This window comes from Diabrotica undecimpunctata, chromosome 8 (genome assembly GCF_040954645.1).
Source record: "Diabrotica undecimpunctata isolate CICGRU chromosome 8, icDiaUnde3, whole genome shotgun sequence".
Taxonomy (NCBI): Eukaryota; Metazoa; Arthropoda; class Insecta; order Coleoptera; family Chrysomelidae; genus Diabrotica; species Diabrotica undecimpunctata.
In genome coordinates this window covers 49,418,356-49,437,618 of record NC_092810.1, presented here as the reverse complement: position 1 = coordinate 49,437,618, position 19,263 = coordinate 49,418,356, and the positions used below count along the sequence as shown (strand labels likewise).

At 32.6% G+C, this 19,263-nt stretch overlaps 1 protein-coding gene across 1 annotated transcript in view; it reads right to left on the bottom strand.

Moving 5' to 3' along the window:
- Positions 1 to 16,418, bottom strand: part of LOC140448811 (uncharacterized) — a 46,774-nt gene extending 30,356 nt beyond the window's left edge. Inside the window, exons 1-2 of the mRNA XM_072541929.1 lie at positions 16,142 to 16,418; positions 13,239 to 13,341 (exon numbers count right to left, since the gene is read on the bottom strand). Coding sequence (XP_072398030.1) covers positions 13,239 to 13,341; positions 16,142 to 16,418 — 380 coding nt within the window. The remainder of the gene's footprint in view (positions 1 to 13,238; positions 13,342 to 16,141) is intronic.
- Positions 16,419 to 19,263: the final 2,845 nt, after the last annotated feature.

Genomic DNA, 19,263 nt, shown 5'->3' with positions numbered 1-19,263 from the left:
TTTGTCTTTGAATTTTAGAAACTAACCATGTTCGAAATTTATTTATTTTAGTAAAAATCATTTTGTTTATATTCCGTTTTTGCAAATTTTTACTCGTTAGAACATTTTTCATGCTTTAATATCTTCATGATAAAGAGACCATTTTTCTATCGCTGTATATAAATGTAGGTAATACGCCAGATGTGCACAGTGTTTAATAATTTTTGATGTCACATATCATCCAAATATTGGAAAACATGAGCTTCATGATGTAATTTCCATAGGCGCAACTGTGTAACAATTTTGACGTTTTTAATAGGTTCATGCTGTCGCCCACTGTAATGGAGTTGGTGTAGATCGGCAATGTCAAAATAAAAAGTATATTTTGTAACAAGAGAGAAAAATTTAACTTACCTTGAAACGTGTAGTATTTTATTTTATATTTCAAATATAAACCAAAATATTTTCAATTGCGTCTAAAACGAAAAAAAAAAACATGAATGATAAATCAAAGACATTGATCCTAATACATAGTTATACTACTATAAATAAATTGTATAAGAATTTCTTATTTGCAGACATAAACTATAATCATAGCTTACTAATGGGCAACTTTAAACTGTGGATGAAGGCAAAATAAAATTCCCAACGATCCTGAGAACCCGAATTAGCCTTTTTTTCTAAAAATTTACCTTGGCTCTGTTTACAAACGTTAAGAAATTTAAAATATTAAAGCTTATCCGGTTACAGCTATTCCTCGGTAATTTCCACAATTATTTTTATCACCCTTTTTATGTATAGTACTGAGGTATGATATCTTTCATTCCGTAGGGATTTCACTTATGTTTTGCATTCTTGAAATAGTTGTCGAAATTATTTTGTACAATTTGTTCGTTCCGTACTTAAACAATTCTCCGGGTATATCCCCTGGTCCGGGTGCTTTAATTCTCTTTAGCTGTTTACATACTTTTTTAATTTCCTCTGTTGTTAATCTTATTATTAAAAGTGAAACTGGAACAAACCATGAAGTGGAGATATCCAGGAGTGGCTAGTATACCTGTTGAATACAAAGCACGTGGTGTTCGTGTGTATTAAGGTATAAAAAATGCTTATTAAAAGCTTAAAATATTTATTTTAAAGAAGATCTTTTCGGAATTGAATTATTCCATCATCAGTTTTCTAAAAGAGAGAGTAAAAATACCAATATTAAAAAAACAAGTAAGTTAAAATTTAAATATATAGAATGAACACGTTGGTTTTTTACTACTCACATAAAAAGTTGTTAAAAACATTGTATGGCCACATAAAAACATTGGAAGGACATCAGTATTAAAAAACAATCCTCATGGTATTTATAAAGGTAAATGCAATAGACTGTTAACTTTGTTGATTAATAAAAACTGAAAATGGGGGCATCTTACATGACCCCTTGGAGCTGGTGTGGTTTTATCGACTTACATTACCTCTGATCTGTGCTGGAGTCTAGGGCTAACTGATAGAAAGATGGTATAAAAAATCAGTTAGTACCCGTCAATGTCAAGTGGAATGATGTAGTAGGAGCAAAAGTCATTGTGCTTAAGTTTGTGAATAGGCCGTTTTTAGTGAAGAATTGTATTTTGTGTGTACACACAAAACACAATTCTTGTTATAAAGTTGAAAGTCTTGTTGAAAGTGATACAGAGTATAAAAGGAAATCAGCGTTTGCAAAGAATTTGTGTACAAAGACTTACCATAGTTTTTGTTTCTAGTTCTCGACTTATTTATATAGAGTATATAAGAATTTTTATAATAAATAACATTATTTGATGCATTCTATAACTCAAAATATATACGTGATGAGAATTTTACTTACTTTACTTACTTTTACGTACTTTGTGTACCGTTGTTTTGCAAACATCAAAATCACTACTAACCTTACGAACAGAAGTGTGCGCATCTTCTTCAAAAGCAAGTAGAACATCTAATGTTGTAACATAATTAACAGAGGGACGACCTGATTTGCGTGCATTTTCAACCGTATCAGTTTCTCGAAATTTCTTTTCAATCTTACTTACTGTTGACTGCGTGATGGGTATTTCTGGATATTTATCATTAAATAAATTACACACTTCCAACTGAGTTCCCGATTTGTCTCCATACCCAATCATCATGGGTATTTTAATTCTTTGCTTTACACACAAATTCTTTTATACTTAAAATTAATTCTAAGCAATAATACAGTTTACCAAAAACTAGAAGTAGGCTACTTTTTTACAATTGATAATAAATAATTTATTTTCTAAGCGCATATCTTTCAAATTATATCCACTAGACCCGAGTATTATACTTTTTTGAAATCAGCGCATTTTTATCGATCTAAAAATGTCCTAAAATACGGGGTGTTACATTTAAAAAAGGAGCCGATGACGTCATCACTGTAATGTGTATCACCTTGTATAATGAAATTTTATTGTAAAATGTAGAACATTAAATTTAAAAATCGACTTGTTAGATTTTTTTAAAAAGGCTTTTCATTTAGGAAATATCGAATTTATTCCATACTTTACAGACACACTGTATATAAAATATAAATAAAACTATAAGCAAAAAAAAGTAGACAAAAAAAAACGATGTTTTTAGTCAATTTTAAATATTTAACTTTTTTTGTTAATATTCCCAACCTATTTGAGAGCGAGGATAAGTCAATTATTAATTATTGTGACTGAAGTTATCACAACTTTTTCTGCAAAAATCAGATCCTAACTCGGACATTAAAATGTAGTCGTTTATCACAGATCCGCCCTGGTCTGAATATGCAAAACACAAGACACGTCCCAAGATGCCTTTTTATTTTTTGAGATATCTGAAACGATAAAGGTAGCTAAAAAACCGAAATAGTAATACTTTATGTAGCTTGTGTGTTTAACCTTCACTCATATCTTTCCAAAAGGTAGTTATGTGAAAATAATATTCTTGAACATACTAGATCTGTTATTGATCTAACTAAATTACTACTAAATTGAACAGTTTGCTTGAACGTCACTATTAGACCACCGCACATGAAGTTACTAAAAAGAAACCAGTTAGTAACTTTATGTCGCCTCCGGTGTAATTAATAAACGTATGAAAATGTGTTAGCAACTTGGTGCAAGTTTACCTGTTTATTAATTGTTCTAACTATTGCGCAATATGGTGTAATATTGCATAGTTAGCCGGTACGCTCTTATTGTGGAATTGTCTTGAAGAGACAATGCCTTTATGGTTTTATTGGTGGTGGAAATAAAACACAGTCTTTCTAAGAAGAAAAAAACTCAGCTTCAGAGTCTTAGAAAGTTTGCAGAGCCCTTCGAGCAAAGTGCTCTAGGGAGCTACCCTACACGGGTAAAACCATGCACTAGACACTACTGACACTACTGACTTGACTGACTCGAGATCCGAAAATGTCCCATATTTAAAGATAAATTAACTTCTATATGAAACTTTTTCATTTCTCAACCAATTAAATTTAATTATAAGTTCCAGAAGGAAGGACGATGCACATCGAGGTGCGTGATTAGTGGCACCTGGATGACATTTAGTTATAGCCGATTTTCACTGACGGACGGAAAAATCGACGAGGACATTTTGTCGGACAATGTAAAAATCAGTATTTTTCAGGTTATTTTTGAACGATACAGAGAAAATCAGCTTGTTATTACTAAATGTTTTGAAGTTGTTTTTTTGGCACGTTTAGTTTGGTGGACTCCCTTATGGAACCAAAATTTTTGTCGGACAAGATTTTTTTCATATATTTCACGAAGTCGACTTTTGTATTCATTAAACAGCAATACGTTATTAATAAATTTGATACATCACTTCAAAATGACCACTTTTGGATAAGCTGGAGAGAAAAAGTACCCGGTACAGAAAGTATTCCAAGAGATATTTGGGGGTCGAGGTCTTATGAAGCTATCCTGAAAATTGTAGCCTGTTATGTATGAGTGATACAGTATGTCGCCTGGCACTTAGACTATCACCAATCAGTTGCTTATTAGTTACTGTCCATGTATTTTAATGAGTAGTTCCTAGTTTGTTGTGATATTTTTAAAGCTTACACACGAAATGGCAAAATTGGTCGTTTAATATAAAATTACTGCAAGAAATGGAAAAACATCCCTGCCTATATAACTATACGTTAAATAAATATTCGCGTAAAGATATTACCGAAAAGGCTTGGAATGATATGGTATTCCTTCCCGTTTTCGTACATAATTATGTAGAACACAAACATATTGTGTTATCTTAATAATTTTAACGAGATAATAACACTCAATAATATAATATAAAGGTTAAAATTTAAACACCCTATAACAAAGCTAGTTGTATAGGCAAGAAGTGACTCGTTTCTATTAATTTTCAGTAGCGTAGTGTGCGAGTCACAGTTAGTAAACAGTTGGTAATTCTAGTTACGTTCTAGTTTTAGTTTAGTTTCTTTTTAGTAGCTTCATGTGCGGACGGCCTTAGTCATTGGTTTTAATGGTTTTAGTTTTATAATTATTGGTTTTATTTTTTAACGACTTTAATGTTTATTAATTAAATATATGCACATGTATTAGATGACTTATTATAATTATTTTTTACGTATAAAAATAAAACTCTCTTTTTAATGCTTAATTGATATAAAAAATTATTTATTTTGTATTTGTAGACAGTTACGCCAATGAAAATACATTTCCTCTTTATTGTCATACATTATTGTCATTACTTATATAAATAATTTAAGAATTAGGAGGTACACTATCATATTTTTGACCTAAATATAATATACTGCTAGGAAATATTTTACCCTTTATGTAACTAATGCTGAACATTCTAATAAAATATTTTAAAAGTAGCCTGTGTTTGTTTTCGTCACAACCAATTACAATTTCTGAATTAAATAGTATGTTTAATCCTGCTTAATCTACTAGTTAAAACTTTACCCTGCTTTTATGTTTTAAGTATATAAAGTCTTCCTGAGAATAATTAACAGTAATTTGACATACATAATAGCTTTATCCATTCTAAGCATTTTCTTGAACGAATCCATTATTAGAGAATTCTAAAATAAAATCTTAGATAAGAATAGAAGTTATTGGACTAGTAATTTTAAAAATGAACCACTCTATTATCGACACGAGTTGGTGCAGTGATTCATTTCAGAAAGTTCGACAAGCGTCACACTATACTAAAGGATGAAAAAAGAAAACTAACCAAAAAAGTGTCAACTAACTAGGCATTTTCAAAATAACATAAAAGCCCCTGCTGGGGATCCAAATATAGATCATTTAAAGGAAAAGTACTAGAACAATTACTTGACAGTAACAATATAAACATCTTGAATACAGGGGAACCCACAAGATTTAATATACAAACAGAAGAATCCTCAGTTATCGACCTGAGCATGTGTGATCCGATCTACAAACATCCTTAAATTGAGAAGTCCATCCCTACTTATACGGGAGTGATCACTTTCCTATTCTTATAACCCGTCCTTTTAAAACCGCCTTAACCGCTCCTCTCTCAAAATGGAAATTAGACCAGGCAAATTGGACACCCTTCTCAGACCAAGTAGACCAAAAACTTCCATATCTCCCTGACCCTAGTACCTCAAATATATCTTCAACTTATCTAAAATTCTCTGAGGTACTATTAGAAGCAGGCCACAAAGCAGTCAGAAAAACCAAAACTCTAAAAACTCAAACGCCATGTTTCAAAGCCATCAAAAAATAAAGCGAGTTTTTAACAAATTCAGACGATGCCCTACTACACAAAATCAAATACAATATAAAAAACTAAGAGCTGAATCTCGATATCAGATTAAGCAAACCAAAAAACAAAACTGGAAATCTTTCGTGGCATCCATCAACAGTCCCCTTTTTGCATTATGGAGGAAAATTCGTCAACTATCTGGAAAACAGCAAAACACCCAAATTAGTTTCTTAAAACATAATGATCAATTCATTCCCTCAACAGAAGAAATCACAGAAATTTTTGCAGACCTTTATAAACAAAATTCCAGCTCTAATAACTACTCCCCAAATTTTCTTCAATTTAAATTTAGAAATGAAAAGAAGGAGATAATGATCATAGAGAACACCGAAGACTACATGAACTCTCCAATTTTACTGGAAGAAATGGACGATGCGTTGTTTGGCATAAAAAACTCTTCTCCGGGTCCAGATGATATACCAATAATTTTTCTCCAAAAGCTAAGCACAAACGCTAGAACATACCTCCTTAATGTTTTAAACCAAATGTGGATTTAGTACTAGTTTCCAAACTCTTGGTCAGAATCATATATTATCCCAATCCTCAAACCCCAAAAACCGAAAACAGATCCCCAGTCCCATAGACCAATATCCCTAACCTCCTCAACCTGTAAGGTATTTGAGAAGATTATAAACCGTCGTCTTACATGGTTTCTGGAAGATAAAAAATTACTTATCCCGGAGCAAAACGGCTTATGTCAAAATAGATCAACGACGGATAACCTAGTTGATCTTGAATCCGAAGTTCACGAAGCACTAATTAACAAACAACACTTTCTAGCTATTTTCTGCGATATAACAAAAGCCTACGATTGCACATGGAGATATAGTATAGTAGAAAAGCTTCACTCCTGGGGTATTAATGGAAAATTCCTAAAATTTATTTAAAATTTTCTTCAACTTAGAACATTTAAGGTACGAGCAAATGAAACACTATCATCAACCCGCATCCAGGAAAATAGAGTCCCCCAAGGATCGGTGTTAAATGTAACTTTATTTCTTGTTGCAATTAACGACATCTTGGAACAATGTCAACATCCAGTAAAAGCAAATTCAAATTCACTGTCAAATTAAAAGGTATAGAAAGCTAAAAAAAAGTTTTTAGCTTTAGAACTATTTAAGATCGGAACTTGTTAAACATTAATTTGGAGGGATGTATAAATATGCAACAAATTGTAATTTTGTAAGGACACCAACCTGTAACCAGTATAGCTTCGAGGTTTATGTTTACCGGAAATTCATTATGGAAAATATCACTAGCACAAAGTTGGGTAGTTCTAATGTTCGAAAACCATTGAAATTTTTAAGTTATCCGAAATACTTATCAATGAAGTTTGTTTATTGTAGGCATAGAAAGTCAGAAGACAACTCAGAAATAAGCTGTTCAAGTCGTGGACGACGAGCATAAAAGCCATCACAATTCCACGATATCAGTATGAAGGTTGAGATTAATATTATCAGAAGCATCTTTTGCCGAATGTAACTTAGTTTTAATTTTTTTTAATTAGCTTGTAATATTAGATCATTAGATCTTTCATTAACTTTGTGTTTATTAATTGCAAAGTTAGAGTAAGTGATTTAATATCTGTTAAAAATTTTAATACTTCTGTGACATGGTTACAGCTACCGTAAGCGTTCTTGCTAAAGACAATTATATTATAAGGATGGGCAGTAAACGCTTCCGGGTTTTGTTTCTAAGCTTCTTGAATTGTTTGCTTGGAATCAATGGATAGACTGGAGTCGACAAAATAACTACGTTTTCGTTTTTTTTTTTGTATTTTAGGGGCTAGAGTAACTAGGAACTGTTTTAGGAATAGTTTGTTCTGTTGCGGGAATTTCCTTAGATTAAAGGTTTTGATCGCTTACAGATAATACATAAGAGCATGGCCTCTTAAGTGAAAGTGAAAAAGTTAAACATACCATATTTGAATGTTCAAATATGGTATCATTTTTGCAATTTTCTGGGGAGGGGGGGGGGGAACTCTTTCATAAGAAAGAGTAGAATTTTTAGATGGCAAGTTGTTTGATGAAGTACCGGGGCAATTAGACGCAACAGGTCCTAACTGTTTGCACATGAAACTTCTTGTTCGTAGACAAAAAAATCTATTATCACTGCCTTCTTCTTCTTATTTTTCTTTCTCTTTATAAGCAATTCTGTTTGTTGATTGGCGGATTAATACCTCTATGGAAGGTTGTCACTCCATCTTTTGCGCGGTTGTCTGTTACTTCTTTTGCGAATTGGTGACTTATCTCTTGCTATTTTGACGACACGGGTCTCCTGCATTTTGCTGAGATGGTTATTCCATTCTTTTTTTCTATTTTGAGCCTATTCACTTATACATACGTTACATTTTCTTCTAATGTCTTCACTTCTCTTTTGATCTCTCAGCGTATTTCCTGTTTTTTTTTTCTCAGTACTCTCATCTCTGCATCGTCTGCGTAATACAGTATTTTTATTTCTTTGTTTTCCATTCTTTATCCTCTTCCTTTGTTAACGATTTTGATGATTTCATCCATGATCGAATTGAAGAGCATGGGGCTCAATAAATTGCCTTGTCTTATTCCGCTGTCTATTTCTATACATTTCTATATCTGACACATAAATGCTGGTCTATTATACTCTAGTGATTTTTCCGTAATTTGCTTTATAACGAATATTGCATCTGTACACGATCTTTCACTACGGAAACCCTGTTGTTCATCTACTAAACTTATCCTCTGATTTATTAACACTTTTAAAATTTTAGTTGTACGTTTTAGCGTAGTATTTAACAAGTTAATACCTCTGTAGTTTTCTTTTTTTTTTATTTTCTTTTTTGAATAGTAGAATTAGTTCGTTTGTTCTCTATTCTTCCGGTATTTTATTGTGTTTTATAATTTTATTAATTAATGTTGTTAATTGTTCTGTCATTGCTGCACCATAATATTTCAGTAACTCGTTTATTATCCCGTCTTTACCTGCTGCTTTTCTGTTCTTCAGGTTTTCAAGTATATTTGAAACTTCCTGTACATTTATATTAAGCTCTTCATTTGTGGTAATTTCTGGTGTTTCCAATTCTAGCGTTGTTTAAAATTATCAAAGGAGAAAAAACATACACTTTATTGTTAAAGCTGAGGATATATATGAGTATTCATCAATTAGAATTCCAGCTTTAAGGAAGAACACGCGGAGGCTATTTAAAGACCAACACTCTTCTCTACATTTTGTGCCAGTTAATGTAGAATGTAAGGAAAGCTGTTCAAAATAATATCCTTTTTTTTTAAGAGACAAGTTTTCGAATACTTGGGTCTAATTTGGATAGGTGAGTAGGATTTTAAAAGTTGATCAACGAGATTTGAGTTCGCTAGATATATGCCGATCCTATTCTTATAGATTCAGGATGCAAAGGAAATATTTTTGGTCCGATGACATCACCAATAGTTTTAACGTAGTCTAAAAGTTTAAGATTTTCTTCTGCGTGAAGAACAACCGCCTGTTCTTTTTTGGGAAACATGGTCTCGGTGTAGATTTTACAGCGATTACGTATGAGGGGGATTCAGTTGTTAAACTGTTATTTGTAACATAGCAGACTGGTGAAACCAGTCTCTTGTATGCACTTTGTATAAATTAAATATAATTTATATTGATTTAATAATATAATGAAAGCAATACGTACAAAATTTGTCCAGACATCACTTTTCTAAATTACACTATTAAATCGAAATTAATACACTAATTATTACTACCAATAAGGCAACCTGGATTTTATTGTACTTGGAACACGTCTTACTTGTTCTAGTGCTAAAACAGGAATCCAATATTTGATTTGAATATTTATATCTAATATATCTAATTTTTGTAGAGCAGTTTATACTAATTTTCTACAAGTCATATTTGGCGAGATAAAGAGAGCATTTTTCTATATATAAACAAGATAAAACCAAATACATTTAGGTTGTATAAGTCATAGTATATTTTACTTCCATTTTCCTTGTTATGAATTGTACTTCCTCCGTGTAGAGGTAAATTAGCTTATACTTAATTAGTCCCAATAATTACTTGCAGCGAATTTGGAATACCTTATACGCCTGGCTGTTTCCTTGTGGTTAATTAAGTCAAACAAGTAGATATATTGTGTTGCAGCTTTGTGTGGAGCTAAATTTTTAATTACATTGTTAGACTCGTAGCAGGTATTCGTTTAGCAATAGTTTTGTTTTTAAACTACAGACATATTTAAAATTAAAGACACAAATATATTTCTTTTTCTTTCTTCTCTATTTTCGGTATTATTGAATCGTAGGCACTTTAAAAGTAATATAAATCTTTGTAGGGATATTGTTAGCCTGAAAATGTCAATTCTTGTTCCATATGTAGCCCAAAATAATAATTCGAAAACTTCACGAATTTATTCTGCATCCTTAGGCTTGGTGATACACTTATATTGGTAATTATAATTCTGAGCGACTAAACTGATTTTTTTATTAGCGCATTGAACAATATCTTCTACAATAATAATATTCACAAATAATTCCCAACAAGGAATGGGCAACTTGCAATGTTTTGCATAATTTTAAACACTGAGAAGCAGAGTAATTAAATTTTTTTGTTGTCTTCTCATCGATTTATTTGGACAGTTCTTTGCCTATTTTGTTTTCCTATCCGTCCAATAAAAAACCTAGACTGTCTTACGCTATCATCTTTAAACGTATTGTTGTCTTGAAAAGATTTTTGCGATGATAATTAACTTTCCTGATTAGAAGTTCCAGGCTGACAATTTTTCACTAATTGAAATTGGTTAACACATTCTTACCCTGGCGAAGGCTAACTTGCTGACTTTCATTTTCAGATTCGCTTTCTGCTTCTATCTCTGATCCAGGTAACTTATCTTGCCAAAGCTTTCGCTTTAGCTCATGATATTAAATGCAGGTAACACTTAGACGGGATAAAGTCAAAGATGGAAGCAAAAAAAAGTTTTGAGATCATTCATGTTTCGTAAATGTTGCTATAAAATCTCCTTTTGTTAATAAGTGAGGTTTTATTTCTAAATTTCTTTCTAAACGTAGTTCTTTGGGTTAAATTATTTGTATGTCCTAAGTTTGTAACTTGTTTTTTTTAAGATAAAGCAAAAAAGTGTCTTAGACCACTTTGCTCTACACGGATGTTATGAATTTTAAAACAAGTAAAATAAAATTGTATTTGGGACAAGTGGTATAAGTCCAACTTAGACCACTTTCCCTTAAAAAAATACTTTGCTTACTTTGTCGTACTGTCATAGTTGCTGACATCAAAGATAATGTTATATTAGGAATGAACGTAATGAATTTGCATAGATTTCACCTGAATTTTATGAATAAGGTAATCAACGTTAATAATCAAGGTTAAGTAGATGTTTCTTAATCGCTTTTGACCACTTCTTAGTGGATTTGACTTTTCCATTATCCACGGCGCCACGCTTTCTTTGCTGGCTTTATGACCAAGATAATTAACTTTATTTTTAAACAGCCGCTGGCACTTTTTGTGGTTTAACATCAATTGGACAGCTTTAAGTCAACTAAAAATATCTTACAAAATTCTCAGATGGTATTTAAAAATCTTACCAAAACGATTATATCTTCTAAATACACCAGGCACGTTTTCCAAGATAAGCTTATTTTCCATAAGCCTTTCAAATGTCGTAGAAGCATTACAGGGTCCAAATGGCATAACATTGAATTGTCACAATCCAGATCCTGTGGTGAAGGCTTTCTTCTTTATAGCTACTGGGTCCATTTCTACCTGCCAGTATCCAGACTTTAATTTCAAAGTAGAAAACAATTTACTCTTAATCTTTCTTGGTAACATTATTCAAAAACGGTTAATTCACACAGAACCTTGTAGTTCCGCTTTCTTCTTAACTAGGACCGCCGGAGAGACCCATGGGTTAATATAACGTTCTGTTACGCTGTCTTTCTTTATTTATTGAACATTTCAGATTTCTCTTTCTTCACCTTTGGTAATCGTCAGGCTGTTTAACGAATTGGCTTGGCATTATAAGTATTGATTTTATGTTTGACAATGGTACTTCTTTCTGTCTTTTTTCCTTTTGGTCCAAATATATCCCGATATCACCAAAAAAATTTCATTCATTTCCTTTTCTCCCACTACTGCAATCGTTTGGTCGAATTTCTCGTTGAAATTATCGGTTGTTGCCGTGGTGAATTATAGCCGTGGTGAATTACATATAAGCATCTTTAAAAATAAAAGCATCTTTATATTATACGATTAGGGGAAATCGGTACACATTGACAGAAAGTAAACAATAAAACACTGTTATTAACTAAATAAAATTTGCCGCCATAGTGCCACTAGCGCTGCAAGGCATACTTAAAAATACATTGCGTCCGCCGACAATACTTTATTTTAATATACGGAGTAGTAGATATTATAAGTATATAGTTATATAGATCGATAACCGAATGGTTAGCGATCACCGAATGGTTAGAGTAAAATTAGAGATAAAACATAATAAAAAAAGAAATAAATTTAAAAAAACGTGGAATACAGACACAGATAAACTAAAATCTAATACAGAACAATATAAACGCAAGTTAAAACCCGCAAAAGTATTAAATTCAGATAAACTTAGCTAAAATGAAATGAATGAAGTCATAACAAAGCAACTATTAAATGCAAGCTCAGAAGTGGCAACAGCTAACAGAAAACGAAAATCTAAAATAGATGTAGATAGAATAAAGATGGCCGATGGAATAAGGAAATCGGGAATTGGCAGCCATATGAAGCCAAAAGACCACGAAGAAGACCGCAAATGAGCTGGAGAGGCGATATTAAAAGAACTGTAGGACCAATGTAGAAACGTCTTACACCCAACATAGATGAATGGCGAGAATTAGGAGAGGCCTATATTCGGCAATCTGAATAGAGAGATGGGCTTAAAAAAAAAGTATTATAAGACGTGTTATTGTTCTTTGTGCCTGAGATCTAAAATCTATAGATAAATAAAGACCTATAAATAAATAGTTTTAGTTTTCGTATATATATATATATTGTTATAATACTTGTAATAAATGTCTTTTTACCTATAAATATCGTTGCCAATAACTGCCGGGTTTTACGTTTACATCCAACTGAAACTTTAAACCTGTGGTAGTACACATTGGAACATATAGTGGTGATAACATGTTTCATTGTGTACCATACTGAATCCTTCTATACCAATGGCATTCTATTTCAGGTGTACTATGGTAAGTAGTAAGAAATAAACATCAAGAGCGAAATTTACAAGTGAACAAATGGCAGCGGCTGTCACAGATGTTAAGAAAAAGGAACTTCACTTACCGTTGCGGCAAATATTTTTGGCATAAAATTTAGCACATTAAGGCTATATAGCAGACACGCAGAAATAGCAGAAAAAACAAAAGCTAATGGCATAATAATTTTAACCCTATCCCCACATAAAAGGAATAAGATACAACTTTTAGACAAATCAGATTTTTTTCTTTAAAAACTATTACCATAGTGCGATGGATTCGTGGCTTCTTAACCATCCCGTCGTTTTTATGGCACTATACCAAATACCAAAATGTGCTGGTATTGCCCACTTAAGATCAATGACACCTGAAAATATTATAAACGGCTTTAAATCGACAGGTATGTACCCTTTTAATAAACATGTTTTTAGTAAAACTTATTTTCTTTTATCGTCGATTACTGACAGACAAACTGACGATTTTTAAAACGTAAATAGATTCTACTATTCACGAAGAAAATTCATCTGTATCTTCATCTTTAGTTAATATTGCTTCTACTTTATCTAATACAACCCAAGACTCTGAACCGAACTTAACCCTTAAAATACCTTCAACATCAAAAAGTCCTTATGGGTATTCGATATATGGGGTTTTTTAAGAGCCGCACTTAGAAAAAATTCAAATCATAGACGGAAACCAAGGAAAAGTGTAATTTTAACGGGTATACTAGAAATGACCAGCGGCAGTCAAGAAAGTGGAACGAAATATTTGTAAAGCTTTAAACACAAAAGGCTGTAAAAAAGGACCCTTCTATAAAAAAACCAAGCCACGTGAAAGTGATTCAGAAGCGGATTCCGGAAGTTTAGAGTTGGCGGACTCATCAGATGATGAATTAAGTTCTCCTATGATGCAGGAACATAAGGACGGCTCAGAATCTGAACAATCGATATGCGCAATTGCTGAAAATACTAAAATTTTAAAAGAATCTTTTGTGTAAGCGAAATTTGAGAATAACATCCATTATGTAGCCAAAATTTTAGAAATTGTGAACTCTTATAAATTAAAAATTTTATATTTGAGAAGCACAAAAGTGTCAAATTAATTTTATTTTTCAAAATTTTTGAAATATATTCATATGGGTTTGAAATCTAATTTTGTTATGTTATTGCTTATAGATTTGGTTTTAGGTTTAAAAATTTCATTGTACGCTAACTTAACGATAAGAGAACTTTAAATGGAGATTTTTTCAAAGATTGCATTCCGATTTAAAGTACATTTCCTAAAAAATGTGTCATTGTGTACCAATCTCCCCTATTTAATCTGAGAAATTTGTTAATCTTGAATTCTGTCGAAGTAGTCCGCTTAAATTTGTGGTCTATTAAACAAGTAATCGGAATTAATCGGAGTTTTATTCTCACATTCATTCCAAGCAATGATCTAATTCTGCATAGCAATAACATTCCAACACGTAAAAACTACTATTTTCAATCACACTATTGGAAATGTGCTTTACATATTAATAAAGACCATTCGGGTTCAATTCGATGAAAATTATTCCTGAAAATGCCATTAGTTCGACAATGGAAGAATATACAACTTAATTAAAAGTTCTACGTGTAATTAAAACCATTAAATAGTTACAATTTCGGGAGGAACAAACTTTTACAATGCTGTTTAATTGGAAATTGAAGTTTCCGAAAACATTGATAAAATGTTTGAATTGTTGATAAAAGGTATTGTTTGATAAGTAGCACGGCAAACAAATAAGTTGAGAATAAAAGGTACATTTAACCTACAATGACTAATAAGTTTAAATTAATTAATGGTTTTCCTCATTTTATTTCAATTATCGATTTAATTATTGATATATAAAAAAGTCGCAGCAACACGGTAAGGAGAGTTTGAGAAAGTTTGGAACAAAAAATGTTAGAAGTACAACTAAAAGACAAGATTGGAAACTTAACCCTCCGTTAAAGACGTGACTAAGAATGACATATTTAGTGGCGGGAGGGATAAATGTCACCCATGAATTATAACTTTGTGTTTTGAAAAGGAGTTTTTAAAAATTATTTTATTTACTTTATACAAGTTTACAAAAGATAACAAACAAAAGTGATGAAACAAAAGTTAAGTTGCAAAAGTTTACCAGACAAAAGTTATGTAGCAAAAACTATGAAGCAAAAGTTATATTAATTGAAAAGTCCCTCTATTTATAATATTGTATTGTATTGCGTCGTCTCTATTCTCCTATAATGTGCAGATTCTATGGAATCCAGTGGCGTAACTCATGTTTTATTTGTCATTTTTTGGACTTTTAGTTTATTTTCTATGGAAATAATATAATTAGTAAAGTATATTTATCAAGATAAAACTAAAAAATTATTACAACAAAACTTTATTTTAAAGTAAACGATAATATATATATATATATATATATATATATATATATATATATATATATATATAATCAATAACCCTTCTACCCTAAGGTGTTGGGTGTAAAGTCTCTTTTTAGGTTTCATATACAAACTTCCTCCAATTCTTCTTGTTGCTTGCCAATTTCTTCGCTTGCTCCTTGGTGACTCCTCTCCTGTCTAAGATGGCAATTTCATCGTCCCAGGTCTTCATGGGTCTGCCTCTCGGTCTTTTTAAGGTTCTTCTCGCTTCCCACACTTGTTTCACTTGGCTTTTTTTATCCATCCTTACCATGTGGCCGTACCATCTCAGTTGGGCTTCTTCGATTTTCTTCTCTATTGATTAGACTTTAAGGCGTTCTCTTATTTCATCGTTCCGTATCGTGTCCATTCTGGTCACCCCTAGTACTCTTCTTAGATACTTCATTGAAATACTTTGCAGTTTATTTTTTAGTCTGGTGGTGAGCGTCCAGCTTTCACATCCAAATGTTAAGATAGGTACAAAAACTGTGTTGTAGATAGCTATCTTTGCTTTTTGGGATACTTCTTTTTTCGATAGGAATGTGCTCTTAATTGCGTGGTATATCCGGGAAGCGTTTGCTATTCGATTGTTTATCTCTGCTTCTTGTGTACCCCTACTCTCTAGTTGCACTCCCAGGTATTTAAAGGTTTCGACTTGTTCTAAAGTATAGTTATTGATTTTAATGTTTGTATGTTGGTCTGTTTTCCCACATACCATGACCTTGGTTTTACTTTCATTAATTCTCAGGTTACGTTTTTCGAGTTTATCTCTCCATATCTGGAGGTTTCTCTTAAATGCGTCCTTGTTTCTTCCAAATATGACAAGGTCATCTGCAAATGAGCACTCCGCTATCTGTATCATTTCCAGGTTTCTATGTCCAACAAATATTCTCGATGTTTCTTCTCTAGTTTCTTTCATTACATCATCTAGTATAATATTGAACAGGATGGGGCCTAGTACACCTCCTTGTCGTAAGCCATCATTGACTCTAAACTCTTCTGATTCCATATTATCTGTTCTTACTCTGTTTCTTGTGTTCTTGTATAGTTCTTCTACTTCTCTGTTTCTTAGGCTTTTGTCTATTTCGGTTCGCGGGGTTCTATCAAATGCTTTTTCGAGGTCTACGAAGGCTTGGTATAGTTCCGTGCTTGTATTTCGTGCATTTTGTATTAGATGCTTGAGTGTAAAAACATGGTCATGGATGCTTCTTCCCTTCCTGAAACCGCTCTGTGACTGCTTTAGCTTATGGTCTACTTCTTGTAGTAGTCTTTTCTCCAGTACTCGTTCGTAAACTTTGGAAGGGATACTCAGGAGAGTTATACCTCTGTAGTTGCTGCATTCTCGTCTGTCACCTTTTTTGAAAATGGGTAGAATGATGCCCACTTCCCAGTCTTTTGGGATCTTGTTCTCATTCCATGCTTTATTGCAAACTTTTCTAAGCATTTCATTTCCATTTTCTCCCATATTTTTTAGCATTTCCGCAGTTATCTTATCATAGCCAGCTGCCTTTCCTCTTTTGAGCCTGAGTATTATTTCTCTTATTTCTTCTATTGTTATTTCGTTTTGGTTTGGGTTCTCATATGGGTTTTCTTCAGTGTTGTCTATTTCATTATTATAGTCTTTTTGAGTCAGAAGGTCTTCGAAATATTCTCTCCACCTGTTCATAATATTTTCGTTCTCGCAGAGGATGTGGCCATCTTTGTTTTTAATTTGTTTTGGTGTTTGTTGTCTGTTCTCTGTTCTTAGGCTTCTCAGAGTTTTGTAAAATAGTTTTTGGTTAGTGTGGTAGTCCTTCTCCAGCGTATTCCCAAAATCCTCCCAGCTTTTCTTTTTTGCTTTAATCACCATGTCTTTTACTTTTGCCCTCTGTTGCTTATATTTTTGATAGCTTTCTGTATTCTGGTTCCCTAGATATTTCTTCCACGCTAACTTCTTGGATTTGACCTCTTCTTTTATTTCATTACTCCACCAATTCGTACATTGTCTGTTTGTATTGATTTAGCTATTCCAAAGATTTGCTTGCCCTCATCTAAGAGGGATTCTTTAAGTTTTTGCCAAGTTTCTTCTAAGCCATAGTTCTGGTTTAAGTGCTTTTGTAGACTATTATTCACATAGATTTTGTATTTCTGTGCTATTTTCTTATCTGCTAACTTGTATGACCTAATAACTGCATTGGTGCGATTTCTTGGGGTTGTGTCTCTTTTTCTTGGTACCTTCTGCGTGCGTTTTTGTTCCACACCGATATTAGTTCGGGATACTACCAGATAATGGTCGCTATATATTTCTGCTCCCCTTCTGACTCTGACATCTTTAATACATTGTCTTAAAGGTCTGTTTACCAATACATAGTCAATAATGGACTTTTCTCCTCTACTCTTGACTTCTCTGGTATATTTGTGCACATCTTTGTGTTGAAAAAACGAATTCATAATTATCAGGTCACTCTCTCTACAAAAGTCTATAATTCGTTGACCATTATTGTTTCTTACTTATTCTCCGTGTTGTCCTAGTACATCCGAGGATTCTTGGTCTTTTACGCCTACTCTACCATTGAGATCGCCAATTATTATTATGTTACTTTCTGCACTATCTATGATCTCCGTCGCCTTTTCCCAAAAAATGTCCTTGGTGTTCGCTCTTTCGGTATCGTTTGGTCCATATATAACAAAGATGTTGACTGGTTTCTTCTCTTCGGTTGTCATTCTAATTTTTAGTATCCTTTCGGTAATACATTCCCAATATTTAATGCTACTAGTCAAGTTTCTATTGATGAGACAACCAACTCTTTCACGTGCTCTTTCTGACGGGGGTACTCCACTGAGTATTAAAAAATGGCCATTTTCCAGAAACTGTGTGCTGTTACCTTTTCTTTTGGTCTCTGTGATTCCTAGTATGTCTATTTCAGCCTTATTAAATTCTTCTACAAGTTCAGCCTCCTTGCCGTTGAGACCTCTTACGTTCCATGTTCCTATTTTCCATCCTTCAGGTATTCTGGTTTTTTGAGTTGCCGTTGTTTTCACACTTTTAATCTCATTGATTGCAGTTTCTTTGTGTATTTGTAAGCGTTTCTGATCTTCCTCTTTTTTTAAGTTTCCATACTGGTCTTTGTATAGTGCTTTACTACTACTCATGTCCTTGTTCATTGCCTGTTTCGTCATCGTTTTTCCATTGCCGTTTTTTATTAGTTTTTTGGTTTGTCTATCTTATTTTCTTTATTATTCCATTTCCATTCTTCCTTATTTACCCACAATTTATTTGTGCCAATCTTTACGTCGTTGCCTTTATCTCTCTCTTCTCGTGCAATCATTCTTATAGTTTTTTGTATTTCTCTTTCTTTCATTGTGGTGTCGTTGTTGATATATATTTTTTCTTCCTTGTGGTTTTTTAGTTTGTACTTGTTCTTCATGACTTTGATTTTTTCTTCCTGATCTTCTAGTTCGATCAGACAGGTTTTTGTTCCCAACTTGTATGCATCTTTAATTTTGACCTCAATTCCCATATATGTTTTGGATATCTTCAGCATCGCCTCTTTTATTACTCTTTGATCATATTAATATCATATTAATATTATAATTATATTACTATTAATATACCATTCCACACTACATTGTTTTTCCTCCTTTGTTTTTCCATAAATTCCATATTCTCCTTGATTTCTTTCAATTCCTCTTTGATTTCTTTGTTTTCTTGTTTTAGGTCTTTGTTTTCCTTCTTTAACTTTTTGTTATCTTCGATGAGCTGTTCTATTGCTTCTTTACTGCTCTTTTGGTCGTTCTTTATCTCTGTGACATCTTTTGCCAACTTGTTCATCATTTCAATTATGGTATCTAGTTTTGATTTATGCTTATTCCGT